The 19775-nt window shown below is 42.5% G+C and overlaps 1 protein-coding gene across 1 annotated transcript in view; it reads left to right on the top strand.

Moving 5' to 3' along the window:
* Positions 1-19733, top strand: part of LOC111964257 (ryanodine receptor 1-like) — an 85073-nt gene extending 65340 nt beyond the window's left edge. Inside the window, 23 exon segments of the mRNA XM_070443671.1 lie at positions 58-131; positions 654-671; positions 3069-3149; positions 3309-3397; positions 4023-4151; positions 4245-4349; positions 10942-11023; positions 11128-12431; positions 12542-12672; positions 12811-12973; positions 13102-13188; positions 13431-13715; positions 15509-15639; positions 15786-15828; positions 15927-16060; positions 16195-16255; positions 18158-18304; positions 18390-18524; positions 18642-18798; positions 18964-19028; positions 19137-19237; positions 19323-19374; positions 19476-19733. Coding sequence (XP_070299772.1) covers positions 58-131; positions 654-671; positions 3069-3149; positions 3309-3397; positions 4023-4151; positions 4245-4349; positions 10942-11023; positions 11128-12431; positions 12542-12672; positions 12811-12973; positions 13102-13188; positions 13431-13715; positions 15509-15639; positions 15786-15828; positions 15927-16060; positions 16195-16255; positions 18158-18304; positions 18390-18524; positions 18642-18798; positions 18964-19028; positions 19137-19237; positions 19323-19374; positions 19476-19571 — 3670 coding nt within the window. The 3' untranslated portion in view covers positions 19572-19733.
* Positions 19734-19775: the final 42 nt, after the last annotated feature.

Genomic DNA, 19775 nt, shown 5'->3' on the forward strand with positions numbered 1-19775 from the left:
GAGCCAACAGCTTATGAAGTTTGATAAAAGCTGACTGTATGTTGTTTTTCATGGCAGTGTRCTGGACCTGAATGCCTTTGAGAGACAGAACAAGGCAGAGGGTCTGGGCATGGTGTCGGAGGAGGGAACAAGTAAGTCTTTAAAGCTCTGACTGTACTGGACACTGGTACACCAACTTTGTACCACCTTACACCATCTTTGCATCCATGTCCTGCCAAGATAATCACACACACATGTGCAGTATCAGGGCCTATGGTCACTGAGTGGGAGTTCCTCCACTTCATTCCTCTTTTTTTTTTCTCAGTATTAGTAACATCCATCAACTCTGCTGTCCAATAATGATTGGGTGATTCATGTGTTGATATGACTGTAATTTTGTCAGCGCTAACGCCTTATCAGTTGGTAATTTGAATATACATGGTGTCTTTTTAGTACTGTATTTTMACTTGCTAATATTTTGTGTTTACATTCAATGTWAATTTGTAAAATATTTTGTAAGTGTAGAATTATTTTAAACTAATTCTTAGTTTAAAACTCCTAAGTGTTCTACTGTTGTCCATCAACTCACTGGCGCTCTCTTTCCCTACCTTGGCATCATCGCATCCCTCCCTCCCCTATCCTCTCTTCCCATTCCCTCCTTTGCTGGTCCTCAGACATGAAGTCAGAACGGGGTAAATGATACCTCTGTCCCTCTGTTTATCTACTTTTTCTCTTTCTCTTGCCCTCCCTGTTCCCTCTTCCTGTCTCTTCATTTTCTTTAGCTCTTAATTATCTTGTGTTGTGGGGCCCACCTTTATTCAATTTCACACTCAAGGAGTTTATGAAATAACCTTTCAGTCATGTCAAGTAATGCCAATTCCATTGTTTCTCGGGTATATACTGTACATTTCTGTATTCATAGTAAACTTATTAAACTCTCAAAGAGTAATGTGCCCTAACAACAGACAATGACTGAAAAGCGTTTTTTCCCATTGAGTGGCTAACCACAGATCTACTGAAACTCAGAAGCTCACCACTATTGCAATCAGAATTCCTGAGCACGGAATTAGCTCAATATCTGGATCTATGTATCTCTCATATTAATCCTCAGTGTTTGTAACTCTGGGCCTGTATCCACAAAGCGTCTCAGAGTAGGATTGCTGATCTAGGATCTGTCCATATACAGTGCATTTGGAAAGTATTCAGACCCCTTGACTTTTTCCACATTTTGTTATGTTCAGCCTTATTCTAAAATTGATTCAATAGTTTTTTCCCCTGATCAATCTACACACAATACCTCATAATGACAAAGCAAAAACWGGTTTTTAGAAATGTTTGCAAATGTATAACAAAAAAAAGAATGGTGTTCAGACCCTGAACGACCCAGTCGTACACAGAATCTTGTTTCTAATGGTCTGAGAGTCCAAGCGGGCTGTCATGCCTTTTAATGAGGAGTGGCTTCCGTCTAGCCACTCTACCAGAAAGGCCTGATTGGTGGAGTGCTGCGGAGATGGTTGTCCTTCTGGAAGMTTCTCCCATCTCCACAGAGGAACTCTGGAGCTCTGTCAGAGTGACCATCGAGTTKTTGGTCACCTCCCTGACCAAGGCCCTTCTCCCCCGATTGCTCAGTTTGGCCAGGCAGCCAGCTCTAGGAAGAGTCTTGGTGGTTCCAAACTTCTTCCATTTAAGAATGATGGAGGCCACTGTGTTCTTGGGGACCTTCAATGCTGCAGACATTTTTTGTACCCTTCCCCAGATCTGTGCCTCGACACAATCCTGTCTTTGAGCTCTAAGGACAATTCCTTRGACCTCATGGSTTGGTTWTTGCTCTGACATGCACTGTKAACTGTGGGACCTTTATATAGACAGGTGTGTGCCTTTCCAAATAATGTCCAATCAATTGAATTTACCACAGGTGGACTCCAATCAAGTTGTAGAAACAAGGATGATCAAGGGGAACAGGATGCACCTGAGCTCAATTTCYAGTCTCATAGCAAAGGGTCTGAAAACGTATGTAAATAAGGTATTTCTGTTTTTGATTTATATAAATTAGCAAAAAATTCAAAGAAATCTGTTTTCGCTTTGTCATTATGGGGTATTGTATGTAGATTGATGAGGATTTTTTATGGTATCCATTTTGGAATAAGGCTGTAACATAACAAAATGTGGAAAAAGGGAAGGGGTCTGAATACTTTCCGAATGCGCTGTAATCATATTCTTTTATGATATGAAAGGCAAACTGATCCTAGATCAGCACTCTGTCTGCCCCACCCACCTCTGAACCCTCACATGACTTACACTGTAATCCCCCCCACAATGACATCATCCCTCCTCAACTCTACCTTGCTTGGACAGAAATCCAAACTCTGGCCCTCGTAACCCACATTCAGTGAAGGTAGAGGAGTGCAGTAGGTCTGTGCTGCATGACTGTGTTTCTGCATGCACTGACATAGGAACTGACAGGGTRAACTTCTCCATTACGTTGAATGTCTGTGCGGTATACAGTGTTGTCCATTGTATCTATACATGTTGATGTGACCATGTACTTTTATCTGTATGTATACTGTGTATTTAGTATACTGTGTTTTCAGTGTTGATGGAGAACTGTTTCTTTATATGTTTATGTATGTAACATAATGGTGTTTGATTATGTGTCTAAAAGTGCAGAAGTTCTTATCGTTGCTGTGAATGTGCTTTTACAGTACATGCCAACCTATTGTCCATGATTCAGCAAGTGTTTGAAGTTTTCTATATTGTAGTTACAGTGAACAACTCAGTATGGACTTAAGGAAGATGGACAGTCTGTAAGGAGGAGGTTATTGCAGCTCTTACTAATATGATTATGCAGACGTGATGGAGAGATGTGAAATGATAATCACACTCACCTTATTGCTGCAAGCATGTGTGCTGCTGACCATGGCATGCACTGCCTAACACTCGGACGAATGGCTCAAATTGTCTAGTTAGTCTCCCACCTACATTACATACAGATAGATAGAGGCGGCCTGACTGAACCCCCCCTTCCGTCAAATACATCCAGTACCCCTAAAACTAGTCTGATCCTCTGCCCTTTTGTCTGACCTCTCCAGGTGAGAAAGTCATGTCGGATGATGAGTTTACATGTGATCTGTTCCGCATGTTGCAGCTGCTCTGTGAGGGCCACAATAACGGTGAGAAAAATATTATCCAATGGTGTTCTATTTAGGGAATGATGGATTCGTCTGTGGGGGRACAGCAACACTTAGGAGAATGACATTGAATCATGACTTGCTGTAATGCTAATCAAATGTTGGCAGTCTATCTGAGTGGACTCTCTGTTTTTACTCCAGATTTCCAGAACTACTTGCGGACACAGACAGGCAGCACCACCACTATCAACGTCATCATCTGCACTGTGGATTACCTCCTCCGACTGCAGGTACTGGAACTATTAACACATACCTGTTAAAAAGGTGTCCTGTTATCCCTTTTACCATGCAAATTCACATTTCTAATGAATTTTATAAAGCCCTTTTTACATCAGCAGTTGTCACAAAGTGCAGAAACCCAACCTAAAACTACAAAGAGCAAGAAATGCAGAAGCACAGTGGCTTTCTCTCTAACCCTCTCTCTCTTCCCGCTCTTCTCACCCTCACTTTTCACCCTCTCTCTCTCTCTCTCTCTCTCTCTCTCTCTCTCTCTCTCTCTCTCTCTCTCTCTCTCTCTCTCTCCCTCTCTCTCTCTCTCTCTCTCTCTCTCTCTCTCTCTCTCTCTCTCTCTCTCTCTCTCTCTCTCTCTCTCTCTCTCTCTCTCGCTCTCTCACCCTCCTCTTCACCCTCTCTCTCTCTCTCTCTCTCTCTCTCTCTTCTCTCTTCTCTCTCTCTCTCTCTCTCTCTTCTCTCTCTCTCTCTCTCTCTCTTCTCTCTCTCTCTCTCTCTCTCTCTCTCTCTCTCTCTCTCTCTCTAACCCTCTCTCTCCCTCTCTCCCTTCTCTCTCTCTTCTCTCACCCTCTCTCTTTCACCCTCTCACTTTCTCTATCTCTCGCTCTTTCTCTCTCTCTAAAGGAGTCAATCAGTGATTTCTACTGGTATTACTCTGGGAAAGATATCATTGATGAGCCAGGCAAGAAGAACTTCTCCAAGGCCATGACAGTGGCTAAACAGATCTTTAACAGTCTGACTGAGTACATCCAGGTGAGTATAAACCCATTCATCTGTACAGTATGTAGATGACTGGATGTTACTGGGTATGTGTGTGACCGTACGTACCCGGTGGTCTCCCCTCAGGGTCCGTGTACAGGCAACCAGCAGTCCCTGACCCACAGCAGGCTGTGGGATGCAGTAGTAGGCTTCCTCCACGTCTTTGCCCACTTGATGATGAAGCTGGCACAGGTACAAGCTACCTGCCTCAAAATGTCAACATACCACTTCTACACATCTCACCACACAAAACATGGCTATTATCCCCCTAGAAACCACACATTGTGTACCTTACACTAAAGTTGGATGTGCATGAGGAAATTACATAGTTTGTATATATATATATATATATGTGTATCTGGCATGTAAATGCCCACAAAAATCATCTGTATGTAACTACACTGTGCACAAAATACACTTGCATCTACATTTCATGGTATAGATAGGCTATTTTGTGCACTTTTTATTAAAGGATTGTGGTTTCACATATCAAAGTGGTCTGTGTTACCATTGCTGGGGTGAAAATTCGCTATGAACTTACACTTGACTGCCAACTATGCATTTAACAAACGCCTTTCAAGCCAACAACTTGAACACTTTTGATGCATTGTTTGACTGATAAGTCTGTAATTTCAAAAATATATATTTACCGTGAAAGTAGTTTATAGAAAGTGAATCTGGAATGGTGAACTAGATCTTATTGTGATGCTAAAAACCTCTGCTACATGAAAGTGTCCTCTCTTACTCCCAGGCACAAAGCAATCAGCCTCACAGATATCTCCTCATGCACACTCTCATTTTCTACCTGACATTCACACTAATGCACTGGCTTGCAGACACACCACATATATGACTGGAACACTATTGAACAGTTGAACTCCTTTTTTAACTGAAGAAAGTAATGCCATATTTGTACCGTACTGTAAGTATGTTAGTTACAAGTAAATCGTTTGTAGATTGATAAGTTATATGTACTGATAGTGAAATATATTAGCGTTGTAATGTTAGTACGTAACACCTTGATGAAACTATAGCCAACTGTAAAAACCAAGTACTTTGAAATATAGCACTCTCTTTATGTTTTTATCGTTTACAAATCTTATGAGATATTGATTATGTAAACTGTCTTTCACATGGTCTATGCAGGGTAAAGTATGTATTCATTTTATTTATCTATCATTGACGTGATTGGGTGTTTACCAGTTTGTTCCTGATTCATACCTGCTTTTTTCTCAGTTTGTTTTATACTCACCTGCCTTTAAAGCTAGAATAAGAAGTAGAAAAATACTTATTTTGTAATTCAATAATATTGTATGTCAACCTCCGGAACAGTGAAAACAACCTACTGCAACAATGAAAACATTGCTTTATTTGGTTAACTTCAAGTTCTTTATACAATGACATTACTAACCTACATTAGGGATAGGAAAGTGAAATGCTTAAAAGCAGGTGAATGTAAAGCTCGCTGAAAAAAGGGACAGCCCTTTAACATCCCCCGATGGAGCATACACTGTCTAGGGGTTAGAGTGACCTGGACACCGTAATGTTTTGACAGTGTGTGTATGATGCGATGCTTTCTGACTAATTCTAACATTGCCCCCAGCATAAAGTTGTACATGCATGTTGCTCTCTAGTCTTTCTGTGTAAAATGTATATTCTTTTTCACTTTTAAGAACTTAAACTATATGTTGTTGGCCGAAAACCAAGTGAATTTACAGGCTCTCATGAATTGTAAGTTGTATACATGTAAAATGTAAGTTGATGTAGTAAAATGTAATTTTCCCTGATCGGTTAATCATTTATGATGAAATATTTTAAATGTGTACCTCAATAAAATGCAAGCAAAGGATCATCTTAAGGGTAAGGTGATATCCCTCTAACCTTCATCTCATTCTGTCTTACCGTGGAGACAAGCATTTACTGTAATGGCAGTTTTAACATAACTATTTACTGTAATGGCAGTTTTAACATAAGCATTTACTGTAATGGCAGGTTTGACATAAGCATTTACTGTAATGGCAGTTTTGACATAAGCATTTACTGTAATGGCAGTTTTGACATAATAATTTACTGTAATGGCAGTTTTGACATAAGCATTTACTGTAATGGCAGTTTTGACATGGACATTTACTGTAATGGCAGTTTTGACATAAGCATTTACTGTAATGGTAGTTTTGACATAAGCATTTACTGTAATGGCAGTTTTAACATAAGCATTACTGTAATGGAAGTTTTGACATGGGCATTTACTGTAATGGAAGTTTTGACATGGGCATTTACTGTAATGGCAGTTTTGACATGAGCATTTACTGTAATGGCAGTTTTAACATGAGAATTTACTGTAATGGCAGTTTTGACATGGGCATTTACTGTAATGGTGTTTTAACATCAGCATTTACTGTAATGGAAGTTTTGACATGGGCATGTACTGTAATGGCAGTTTTGACATGGGCATTTACTGTAATGGCAGTCTTGACATAAGCATTTACTGTAATGGCAGTTTTAACATAAGCCTTTACTGTAATGGCAGTTTTGACATTGGTATTTACTGTAATGCAGTTTGACATAAGCCTTTACTGTAATGGCAGTTTTGACATTGGTATTTACTGTAATGCAGTTTAAACATAAGCTTTACTGTAATGGCAGTTTTGACATTGGTATTTACTGTAATGGCAGTTTTGACATGAGTATTTACTGTAATGACAGTTTTAACCTAAATGCATTTACTGTAATGGCAGTTTTAACATAAGCCTTTACTGTAATGGCAGTTTTAACATGGGCATTTACTGTAATGGCAGTTTTGACATAAGCATTTACTGTAATGGCAGTTTTAACATAAGGATTTACTGTAATGGCAGTTTTAACATAAGCATTTACTMTAATGGCAGTTTTGTACCAGTTCATAATCTATTTCTTAGACTGAGTACAAACAGGTAACTGCCAAAATAATGGAAACACTTTAGGGATACAAAGTATATTGAAAAAAGGTGCTTCCACACAAGTGTGGTTCCTGAGTTAATTAAACAATTAACATCCCATCATGCTTAGGGTCATGTATAAAAAAAGATGGGCAGGCCATTATTTGGGATATTATTTGGCCTACCATGGCTATGCCCCCATAGGATGACAATGACCCCCATCCACAGGCCACAAGTGGTCACTGAATGGTTTGATGAGCATGAAAATGATGTACAGTATATGCTATGGCTGTCTCAGTCACCAGATCTTAACCCAATTGAACACTTAGGGGAGGTTCTGGGGCAGTGCCTGAGACAGCGTTTTCTACCACCGTCAACAAAACATTAAATTATGACATTTCTTGTGGAAGACTGGTGTCACATCCCTCCAATAGAGTTCCAGACACTAGTAGAATCTATGCCAAGGTCCATTGAAGCTGTTCTGGTGGTGGCCCAACACCCTATTAAGACACTTTGTTGGTGTTTCTTTATTTTGGCAGATACCTGTATACAGGGCTGACCCCAGATGACCTACAGTTTTTAACCACTGAGGTGACTTTGTTGAAGAAGCTACAGCATGGCTCTCAGAATATGTGGACAACTACAAATACCTAGGTGTCTGGCTAGTGTCACGTTCGTTTGTAGAAACGCACCAAGGCGCAGCGAATGTTGAGTTCCACATAATTTATTAATAGTGAAACTTAGCAAAAACAATAAACTAAAAACGAACGGTGACTACAGAGGTGCTACATACACTTACTCAAAATACAAAATTCAATATCCCACAAAACACAGGTGGAAAAAAGGCTACCTAAATATGATCCCCAATTAGAGACAACGATTACCAGCTGCCTCTAATTGGGAACCATATCAAGCACACCAACATAGAAATATGAAAACTAGAATGCCACATAGAAATAATAAACTAGAACACCACATAGAAATAATAGACTAGAACACCCCAGTCACGCCCTGACCTACTATACCATAGAGAAACAATGGCTCTCTAGGCTCTCTATGGTCAGGGTGTGACAGCTAGACTGTACACTCTCCTTCCAGACTCATATTAAACATCTCCAATCCAAAATTAAATCTAGAATCGGCTTTCTATTCCGCAACAAAGCCTCCTTCACTCACTCCGCCATAGATACCCTAGTAAAACTGACTATCCTACCGATCCTCGACTTTGGGGGATGTCATTTACAAAATAGCCTCCAACACTCTACTCAGCAAACTGGATGCAGTCTATCACAGTGCCATCCGTTTTGTCACCAAAGCCCCATATACCTCCCACCACTGCGACCTGTATGCTCTAATCGGCTGGCCCTTGCTAAATATTCGTCGCCAGACCCACTGGCTCCAGGTCATTTATAAGTCTTTGCTAYGTAAAGCTCCGCCTTATCTCAGCTCACTGGTCACGATAACAACACCTACCCGTAGCACGTGCTCCAGCAGGTATATCTCACTGGTCATCCCCAAAGCCAACACCTCCTTTGGCCGCCTTTCCAATGACTGGAACGAATTGCAAAAATCACTGAAGCTGTAGACTTATATTTCCCTCGCTAACTTTAAACATCAGCTATCCGAGCAGCTAACCGATCGCTGCAGCTGTACATAGCCCATCTGTAAATAGCCCATCCAATCTACCTACCTCATCCCCATATTGTTTTTATTTACTTTTCTGCTCTTTTGCACACCAGTATTTCTACTTGCACATCTATCACTCCAGTGTTCATTTGCTAAATTGTAATTACTTGCTACTATGGCCTATTTGTTGCCTTACCTCCTCACGCCATTTGCACACACTGTATATAGACTTTCTTTTTTTCTATTGTGTTATTGACTGTACGCTTGTTTATTCCATGTGTAACTCTGTGTTGTTGTTTGTCGCACTGCTTTGCTTTATCTTGGCTAGGTTGCAGTTGTAAATGAGAACTTGTTCTTAACTAGCCTACCTGGTTAAATAAAGGTGAAATAAATAAAAAATGTAAAAAGGAGTGGTAGATCACATAGATGGAAGTTAGGACAGACAGTACTAGTCAAAAGTTTGGACACAACTACTCATTCAAGGGTTTTTCTTTATTTGTACTATTTTCTACATTGCAGAATAATAATGAAGACATCAAAACTATGAAATAACACATATGGAATCAAGTAGTAAGCAAAAAAGTGTTTTATATTTTATATTTTTGATTCTTCAAAGTAGCCACCCTTTGCCTTGATGACAGCTTTGCACACGCTTGGCGTTCTCTCAACCAGCTTCACCTGGAATGCTTTTCCAAAAGTCTTGAAGGAGTTCCCACATATGCTGAGCATTTGTTGGCTGCTTTTCCTTCACTCTGCGGTCCAACTCATCCCAAACCATCTCAATTGGGTTGAGGTTGGGTGATTGTGGAGGCCAGGTCATCTGATGCAGCACTCCATCACGCTCCTTCTTGGTCAAATAGCCCTTACACATCCTGGAGGTGTGTTGGGTCATTGTCCTGTTGAAAAACAAATGATAGTCCCACTAAGCACAAACCAGATGGGATGGCGTATCGCTGCAGAATGCTGTGGTAGCCATGCTGGTGAAGTGTGCCTTGAATTCTAAATAAATAACAGACAGTGTCACCAGCAAAGCACCCCCACACCATCACACCTCCTCCTCCGTGCTTCACGGTGGGAACCACACACGCAGAGATCATCTGTTCGCCTACTCTGCGTCTCACAAAAWAAACGGCAGTTGGAACCAAAAATCTKAAATTTGGACTCATCAGACCAAAGGACAGATTTCCATCGGTCTAATGTCCATTGCTCGTATTTCTTGGCCCAAGCAAGTCTCTTCTTCTTATTGGTGTCCTTTTAAAAGTGGTTTCTTTGCAGCAATTCGACCACGAAGGCCTGATTCTTGCAGTCTCTTCTGAACAGTTGAAGTTGAGATGTGTCTGTTACTTGAACTCTGTGAAGCATTTATTTGGGCTGCAATTTCTGAGGCTGGTAACTCTAATGAACTTATCCTCTGCAGCAGGGGTAATTCGGGGTCTTCCTTTCCTGTGGTGGTCCTCATGAGAGCTAGTTTAATCATAACGCTTGATGGTTTTTGCGACTGCACTTGAAGAAACGTAATTTTTTTCCCGATTGACTGACCTTCATGTCTTAAAGTAATGATGGACTGTCATTTCTCTTTGCTTATTTGAGCTGTTCTTGCCATAAMATGGACTTGGTCTTTTACCAAATAGGGCTATCTTCTGTATACCACCCCTACCTTGTCACAACACAACTGATTGGCTCAAACGCATTAAGAAGGAAAGAAATTCCACAAATTAACTTTTAACAAGGCACACCTGTTAATTGAAACGCATTCRAGGTGACTATCTTGTGAAGCTGGTTGAGAGAATGCCAAGAGTGTGCAAAGCTGTCATCAAGGCTACTTTGAAGAATCTCAAATATAAAATATATTTTAATTTGTTTAACACTTTTTTGGTTACTACATGATTCCATATATGTTATTTCATAGTTTTGATGTCTTCACTATTATTCTACAATGTAGAAAATAGTAAAATAAAGAAAAACCCTTGAATGAGTAGGTGTGTCCAAACTTTTGACTGGTACTGTATTTTTCAGCGGATTCATACAGATTGGGAAAATCATTACCATATGTGTTCGGACCATCCCTCTCACTATTGTCATACTGCATGAATACTTCTAGATTCTCCAACAATTTGAGATTTCATTGGCAGAAAAATTATCTTCAATATCATTAGAAGTCTGCAGGCCTGAAATGCACTGTAGTAACAGTAAATGCCATTGTTGTGAAGCCTTGTGTATATGTTTGTGCTGTGTCGTAGGACTCCAGCCAGATTGGCCTGCTGAAGGAGCTACTGGACCTCCAGAAAGACATGGTGGTTATGCTGCTCTCTCTACTAGAGGGTAAAATAAAAAATTTATGACAGACTTTCTGTCTTTCTGCTGTTTTTCTCTTTAATTTCTCCCACCTCCTTCATGATTTGCCTCCTTGCAATGTCGTGTTTCAGGTAATGTGGTGAACGGCACCATTGCCCGTCAGATGGTGGACATGCTGGTGGAGTCCTCCAGCAARGTGGAGATGATCCTCAAGTTCTTTGACATGTTCCTCAAACTGAAGGACATTGTGGCGTCAGACGCCTTCCGTGATTACGTGACTGACCCCCGAGGGTTAATCTCTAAGAAAGACTTTCAGAAGGCCATGGACAGCCAGAAACAGTATTCTCCCTCCGAGATCCAATTCCTGTTGTCCTGCTCAGAGGCTGATGAGAACGACATGATAAACTTTGAGGAGTTTGCCGACCGCTTCCAGGAGCCAGCTAAAGACATTGGCTTTAACATTGCAGTGTTGCTGACCAACCTATCTGAACATGTCCCTCATGACCTCAGGCTGAAGAACTTCCTAGAGCAGGCAGAGAGTGTACTCAACTACTTCCGCCCCTTCCTGGGCCGTATAGAGATCATGGGTGCCAGCAGGAAGATKGAGCGTATTTACTTTGAGATCAGCGAGGTCAACCGCACACAGTGGGAGATGCCTCAGGTCAGAGAGTCCAAACGACAGTTCATCTTTGATGTGGTRAKTGAGGGGGSCGAGTCGGAGAAGATGGAGATGTTTGTCAACTTCTGCGAGGACACRATCTTTGAGATGAACATRGCCTCCCAGATCTCGGAGCAGGAGGAGGAGYAGYAGGAGGAGGATGATGATGAMCCYGCTGAAGGAGGAYCTGAMGCAGGAGGAGGWGGAGGMGGAGATGAAGAYGGCAATGGAGAGGAAGGAGAGCCAGAGACCATCTCTGCCTTTGCAGACTTCATCAACAGCTTATTGAACTTCCTGAGTATCTTCACATTCCGTAACCTGCGACGGCAGTACCGCAGGGTAAGGAAGATGACCATCAAGCAGATAGTGGTGGGTCTGGCTACCTTCTTCTGGACTATCCTCATCGGCATCCTGCACTTCATCTACAGTGTATGTAAGGGCTTCTTCCTGCTCATCTGGCAAACTCTATTTGGCGGAGGCCTGGTGGAGGGAGCAAAGAACATCACGGTGACAGAGATCCTGGCCAGTATGCCTGACCCCACCCAGGATGAGGTGCATGGGGACCTGCCAGGGGAGCCTGGGGTTGGGAAGGAGCAGGAGGCAGGAGGGGTGACTGACCAAATAGACACAGGCGGTGGAGAGGAGGAGGACAATAAAGACAAGGAAGGTGGGGGGACACCACGCATCGATGCTCCTGGTGGACTTGGTGACATGGGAATTGAGGCCACTGTTGAGCCTCCTACTCCCGAGGGTACTCCTTTGACCAAGAGGAAACAGGTGAGGCACATTTTCTTTCTAATGCAGAGACTAAGAAGTGCATGGTGAGCTTTCCAGTAACGTATGTGTAGATTCACTTATAATAATGACCTTTTTCTTGTGGTTGGCAGCAACCAGAGGAGGGTGCTGCTGCAGCAGCTGATGGCCAAGCAGCTGATGGCCAAGCAGCTGATGGCCTAGCTGCTGAACCGGCTCCTGCTCCTGCCATAAAGGAGCCCCCTCCAGAGCCTGAGAAGGCAGAGTGAGTACCTCAGGCCATCTTCCTACATGTACAGAAGATTAACTCTTTCATCCCCATTTATAAACCATACTGTACATGCTTTAATGTTGTGGTGTTTGTTGGAATGTGCCAAAAAACACCCTATTACTTCATTCTCAGCACTGAAAATGGAGAGAAGGCCGAGAAAGAAGCTGAGACCAAAGAGGAGAAGCAGGAGGAAGCGATAGAAAAGAAACCCAAGTCTAAGAAAGATAAGAAGCAACACAGGGAGCAAGGGTTCCAACTCTGGACTGAGCTCGACATCCAAAGAAACAAATTTTTGGTTCGACATGACAGATAAATAATTGCTGTCCTGCAGTAGTTTTTGCAACGTGTTGATGTCGCAATTTGCAGACTGTCAATTCCACTGTCCACCTGTGATTAATACAACTTATTTTGTCTCTTTCCCAGAACTACCTCTCTCGGAACTTTTACAATCTGCGTTTTCTGGCACTGTTCATTGCATTTGCCCTGAACTTTATTCTACTCTTCTACAAGGTCAAGAAATGCTTCTATATGATCTTCTGTCACCTTTAAWTATCTTACCATCACTCCAATTCTATAATTGAAACAAATAGCATCTATTTTCAATGACTTCATTCAAAAGTTTTTCAATGTTTTAATGTTTTATTSAAATCACTTCATGAATTGACTGCCTTCAATTCGAATGCTTATAACATCTAGTGTTAAATGTTAGTAATGTATTTGTTTTTCTGTGTCTGCCTGTGTCCATTGTGCAGGTGTCGGACAGCCCCCCCGGAGAAGGTGATGAGGTGGAGGGCTCTGGCATGTTTGAGGGCTCAGGGTTGGGAGTGCTGTTTGAGGGAATTGGGCTGTTTGAGGGCTCAGCGGAGGAGATGGAGGGATCTGGTGGGGAGGAAGGAGGAGATGAGGAAGAGGAGGGGGGCCCAGTCTACTTCTTCTTGGAGGAGAGCACTGGCTACATGCAGCCCACCCTCACCTTCCTGGCTACCCTGCACACCGTCATCGCCTTCCTCTGCATCATCGGTTACAACTGTCTAAAGGTGAGGCTTCTACAGTAGTAGATGCTGCTACTAATACTGATGCTACTACTACTGCTACTAATACTGCTACTGCTGCTACTACTACTACTTCTACTACTGCTAATACAACTATTGCTACTACTGCTGTTAATACTAGTACTACTACTGCAACTATTGCTGCTACTACTACTACTGCTAATACTACTGCAACTATTGCTACTACTACTAATGTTACTGCTACTGCTACTACTACTGCTAATACTACTGCAACTATTGCTACTACTACTACTGTTACTACTACTACTACTACTACTACTACTACTACTACTACTACTGCTGCTACTAATACTAGCTGCATCATTGGCACTATTGCTACTACTACTACTACTGTTATTACTACTACTACTTCTGCTGCTATACTACTGCTGCTGCTACTCTGCTGCTACTACTGCTTACTGTACTACTGCTGCTGCTGCTACTCAATATGCTGTACTAATACTGCGCGCTACAACACTACTGCTGCTACTGCTGCTATTACTGCTGCTACTACTACTACTACTACTATTACTCAGTGCTGCTGATGCTACTACTGCTGCTACTGCTACTACTACTACTGCTGCTGCTGCTGCTGCGCCTAACTCGCTGCTAACTACTACTACTGCTGTCACTACAACTACTACTGCTGCTGCAACTACTACTGCTGCTGCTGCTATACTACTACTGCTACTACTACTAATACTGCTACTGGTACTTCTGCTACTACTGCTACTACTGCTAATATAACTATTGCTACTACTGCTGCTAATACGAGTACTACTACTGCAACTATTGCTGCTACTACTACTACTGCTAATACTACTGCAACTATTGCTGCTACTATACTACACCACTACTACTACTACTGTTACTGCTGCTGCTCTACTACTGCTACTACTACTACTGCTGCTACAAATACTACTGCTAATATTACTGCTAATACTACTGCACTATTGCTACTACTATTACTGTTACTACTACTGCTGCTACTAATACTACTGCTACTGCTGCTGCTACTACTGCTACTACTGCTACTACTGCTGTAACTACTACTACTGCTGCTACTGCTGCTACTACTACTGCTTACTACTACTGCTGCTGCTACTACTGCTACTACTACTACTTACTGCTGCTGCTAACTACTACTCGATGCTGCTGCTGCTGCTACTACTACTACTACTACTGATGCTACTACTGCTAGCTACTACATCCCTGCTGCTACTACTACTACTACATACTACTACTGCTGCTGCTGCTACTACTGCTGCTACTGCTACTACACTACTGCTATTATGCTGCTATACTACTACTGCTTTACATTGCTTACTACTACTACTGCTGCTGCTGCTACTACTACTACTGCTACAATTACTAGTGCTGCTGCTGCTGTTACTACTACTACTATTACTGCTGCTGCTGCTGCTACTACTACTACTGCTACTACTGCTGCTGCTGCTGCTGCTGCTGCTACTACTACTACTACTAATGCTGCTGCTTCTACTATTATTACTACTACTACTATACTACTACTGCTGCTAGTACTGTTACTACTACTGCTACTATAACTACTGCTTCTACCACTACTACTACTACTACTACTACTACTACTACTACTGCTGCTACTGCTGCTACTTCTGCTACTACTACTGCTGCTACTACTACTACTACAGTAGACTTCAAGTGTATCTGTGCCCCATAACCATTAACACATGAGTGATTTGTATGATGACCTTTACATGAACGGCTCAATGACAAGAGAGAATGTGTGTTCCTCTCAGATCCCTCTTGTGATCTTTAAAAGAGAAAAGGAGCTGGCCAGGAAACTGGAGTTTGATGGTCTTTACATTACAGAGCAGCCTGAGGATGATGACATCAAAGGCCAATGGGACAGACTGGTCCTCAACACACTGTAAGCATGGACAGACAAGCTCCTAGAAGTCCACCTATACCCACTAGTATTATTTCATCTCCTTTCAGAAAACTTTACAGAGGAATTCTTGCTTAAATGATGCCTGTCTTTGGAACTCAGTACCATTTACAATTGTTTATTCACAGCTCTTTCCCAAGCAACTACTGGGACAAGTTTGTTAAGCGAAAGGTAAGATGTTTTTTTTTTATCTTTACACTTCATGTGTGGATGAAGTTGGTTGAGTTGGTCTTTGGATGGAATGTTCTATGATGTGTCTGTGTGGCCAGGTCCTGGATAAGTATGGAGACATTTACGGCAGAGAGAGGATTGCAGAGCTCCTAGGCATGGATTTAGCCTCGTTGGATGTCAGTCAACAAACTGATAAGAAGCCGGAGGAACCCGACAATTCTACGTTGGCCTGGTATTAAGCAATGCTGTTATACTTCTCCAATCTTATAGGGGAGCTTTTCATTGGGTTATTAAGGCACTTAAAATAACTGTACTTTTAAACCTACTGCACAAATATATGAAAGTCATTGAAGTAATCTTTTTCAGGTTTACGTCTATTGACTTCAAGTACCAGATCTGGAAATTTGGAGTTGTGTTCACAGACGGGGTAAGAGGGATTATAGATAAATAGTGTTTTCTATTTTTGAGCTATATACATACAGTGCATTTGGAAATTATTCAGACCCATTGACTTTGTCCACATTTTGTTACGTTACAGCCTTATTCTAAAATTGATTACATCTGTAAGGGAGTGCGTAACTGGCGGCAGGGAAGTCAGGCGCAGGAGAGCAAAACTGGGTAATCAACGGAGCAGTTTTATTCATAAAACCACCGGTAACCAGAACAATAAACAAATGGGTACAAAACCCGTCGCGCATCAGAGAAAGCGTGCACATGCACTTACAATAAACAATTCCGCACAAAGACATGGGGGGAACAGAGGGTTAAAAACACAACATGTAATGAGGGAAATAAAGACCAGGTGTGTGAGAAGACAAAAACAAATGGAAAATGTAAAGTGGATCGATGATGGCTAGAAGACCGGCCACGCCGACAGCCGAGCYCCGCCCGAACAAGGAGAAGAACCGACTTCGGCGGAAGTCGTGACAACATCGTTTTTCCCCCTCAACAATCTACCCTATAGTGAAAAAGCGAATGTATACTTTTATGCAAATGTATTAAAAATAATCAGACTATTTGCTATGAGAATCGAAATTGAGCTCAGGTGCATCCTGTTACCATTGATCATTCTTGAAATGTTTCTACAACTTGATTGGAGTCCATCTGTGGTAAATTCAATTGATTGGACATGATTTGGAAAGGCACACACCTGTCTAAATAATTTCCRACAGTTGACAGTGCATGTCAGAGCAAAAACCAAGCCATGTCGAAGGAATTGTTTGTTGAGCTCCGAGACTGGATTGTGTCGAAGCACAGATCTGGGGAAGGGTACAAAAACATTCTGCAGCATTGAAGGTCCACAAGAAGAACACAGTGGCCTCCATCATTCTAAAATGGAACCACCAAGACTTTTCCTAGAGCTGGCCGCCTGGCCAAACTGAGCAATCGGGGGAGAAGGGCCTTGGTCAGGGAGGTGACCAAGAACCCAATGGTCATTGACAGAGCTCCAGAGTTCCTCTGTGGTGATGGAAGAACCGTCCAGAAGGACAACCATCTCTGCAGSACTCCACCAATCAGGCCTTTATGGTAGAGTGGCCAGATGGAAGCCACTCCTCAGTAAAAGGCACATGACAGCCCTCTAGGAGTTTGCAAAAAGGCACCTAAAGGACTATTAGACCATGAGAAACAAGATTCTCTGGTCTGATGAAACCAAGATTGAACTCTTTGGCCTGAATTGCCAAAGCGTCACGTCTGGAGGAAACCTGGCACCATCCCTACAGTGAAGCATGGTGGTGGCAGCATCATGCTGTGGGGATGTTTTTCAGCGGCAGGGACTGGGAGACTAGTCAGGGTCGAGGGAAAGATGAATGGAGTAAAGTACAGATAGATCCTTGATGAAAACCTGCTCCAGAGCACTCAAGACCTCAGACTGAGGTGAAGGTTCACCTTCAAACAGGACAACAACCCTAAGCACACAGGCAAGAAAATGCAGCAGTGGCTTCTGAATGTCCTTGAGTGGCCCAGCCAGAGCACAGACTTGAACTTGAACGATCATCTCTGGAGAGACCTGAAAATAGCTGTCCCCATCCAACCTGACAGAACTTGAGAGGATCTGCAGAGAAGACTGGGGGAAACTCCCCAAATACAGGTGTGCCAAGCGTGTAGCGTCATACCCAAGAAGACTCTAGGCTGTAAATGCTCCCAAAGGTGCTTCAACAAAGTACTGAGTAAAGGGTCTGAATACTTATGTAAATGTAGAATAAGGCTGTAACGCAACAAAATGTGGAAAAAGTCAAGGGGTCTGAATACTTTTCAAATGCACTGTATGTCTTCATACTGTAAGTTGCAGACACTAAACTGTATATTATTTCAATCTTATTCCCCCCAGACTTTTCTCTATCTGTGTTGGTACACGATCATGTCCTTGCTTGGACATTACAACAACTTCTTCTATGCCTGTCACTTGCTGGACATAGCCATCGGTGTGAAGGATCTGCGTACTATCCTGTCCTCTGTCACCCACAATGGGAAACAAGTAAGAGCTGACCAGGAAGACTCTTCCAGCCTCCATGTGTAGTGAATGTGTGGCTGATTCTACTCATTCCCTGTTTCCCTCCTAGCTCATGATGACATTGGGCTTGTTGGCAGTGGTGGTGTATCTCTACACTGTAGTGGCTTTTATCTTTTTCCGCAAGTTTTACAACAAGAGTGAAGATGAGGATGAGCCGGATATGAAATGTGACGACATGATGACTGTGAGTCAGGGTTTCTGTCTCTGGTCTGCTCTGTGTGGTATACAATATGTTGTATAGTAGAGTCTACTTACTCCTGCCCTATATTCGATGTGCTCTCTTCCCTCCACTTTTCATCAGTGCTACCTCTTCCATATGTACGTGGGCGTGCGTGCTGGCGGTGGCATAGGGGACGAGATCGAGGACCCGGCAGGAGACGTGTACGAGCTCTACCGGGTCGTCTTTGACATCACCTTCTTCTTCTTTGTCATTGTCATCCTGTTGGCCATCATCCAGGGTAAGGCACCCGTCCCGCTTATGCAGTCCAAAACACTACCCAACTACTGTACAGTATACCTCAAGCAAGGCCAATTTCTGTCTGGGCATACTGAATGGATCGAAGGAGATATCTAGTCATAATTCCATTCTCCAGTGAGGCTGTGAGCTTGTGTGCTACCTACAGGTCTGATCATTGACGCCTTCGGAGAGCTCAGAGACCAACAGGAGCAGGTTAAGGAAGACATGGAGGTAGAAATCATTTATTTTATTGCTTTCCTCAGTTTTAGGTGAGTGAGTCAGATAGTTATGCACATACCAGCATCTTGTCTACTGTTTCTGTTTATTTGATTCTTGTAGACCAAGTGCTTCATCTGTGGAATTGGAAGCGACTACTTTGATACGACGCCGCACGGCTTCGAGACCCACACCCTGGAGGAACACAACTTGGCCAACTACATGTGAGTGTTCTCCCTGTCAGGCAGTCAACAGTGTGTGTCCATGTCCATCAGCCATCACAATGACCTGCCTGTCTGTCCTCTGCAGGTTCTTCTTAATGTACCTCATCAACAAAGATGACACGGAGCACACTGGCCAGGTGAGTCTGTCTGTCTGTCAGTCAGTCTTTCTGTTTGTGACACCAAATTCCTCGCCATTAATTTCAATTTTCACCCTCTATCCTACTGTCCTCTGTTGCAGGAGTCGTATGTGTGGAAGATGTACCAGGAGCGAGCGTGGGACTTCTTCCCTGCTGGTGACTGTTTCAGAAAGCAATATGAGGATCAGCTTGCATAACCATACTGTAACGTACTACTACAATTAGTAGGTTTAATAACATACTGTAACGTACTACTACGATTAGTAGGTTTAATAACATACTAAACTAGACTGAAATAGCTGTACTATARTGTACGGACCAGGGTGAAGGCACATTTATAGTGCTAGACCAAAAGAGGGCTTTTGTCCCTCTTGTTCGAATAGGCCAAACACATGCAAACT

Source organism: Salvelinus sp. IW2-2015, linkage group LG5 (genome assembly GCF_002910315.2).
Source record: "Salvelinus sp. IW2-2015 linkage group LG5, ASM291031v2, whole genome shotgun sequence".
Lineage (NCBI taxonomy): Eukaryota > Metazoa > Chordata > Actinopteri > Salmoniformes > Salmonidae > Salvelinus > Salvelinus sp. IW2-2015.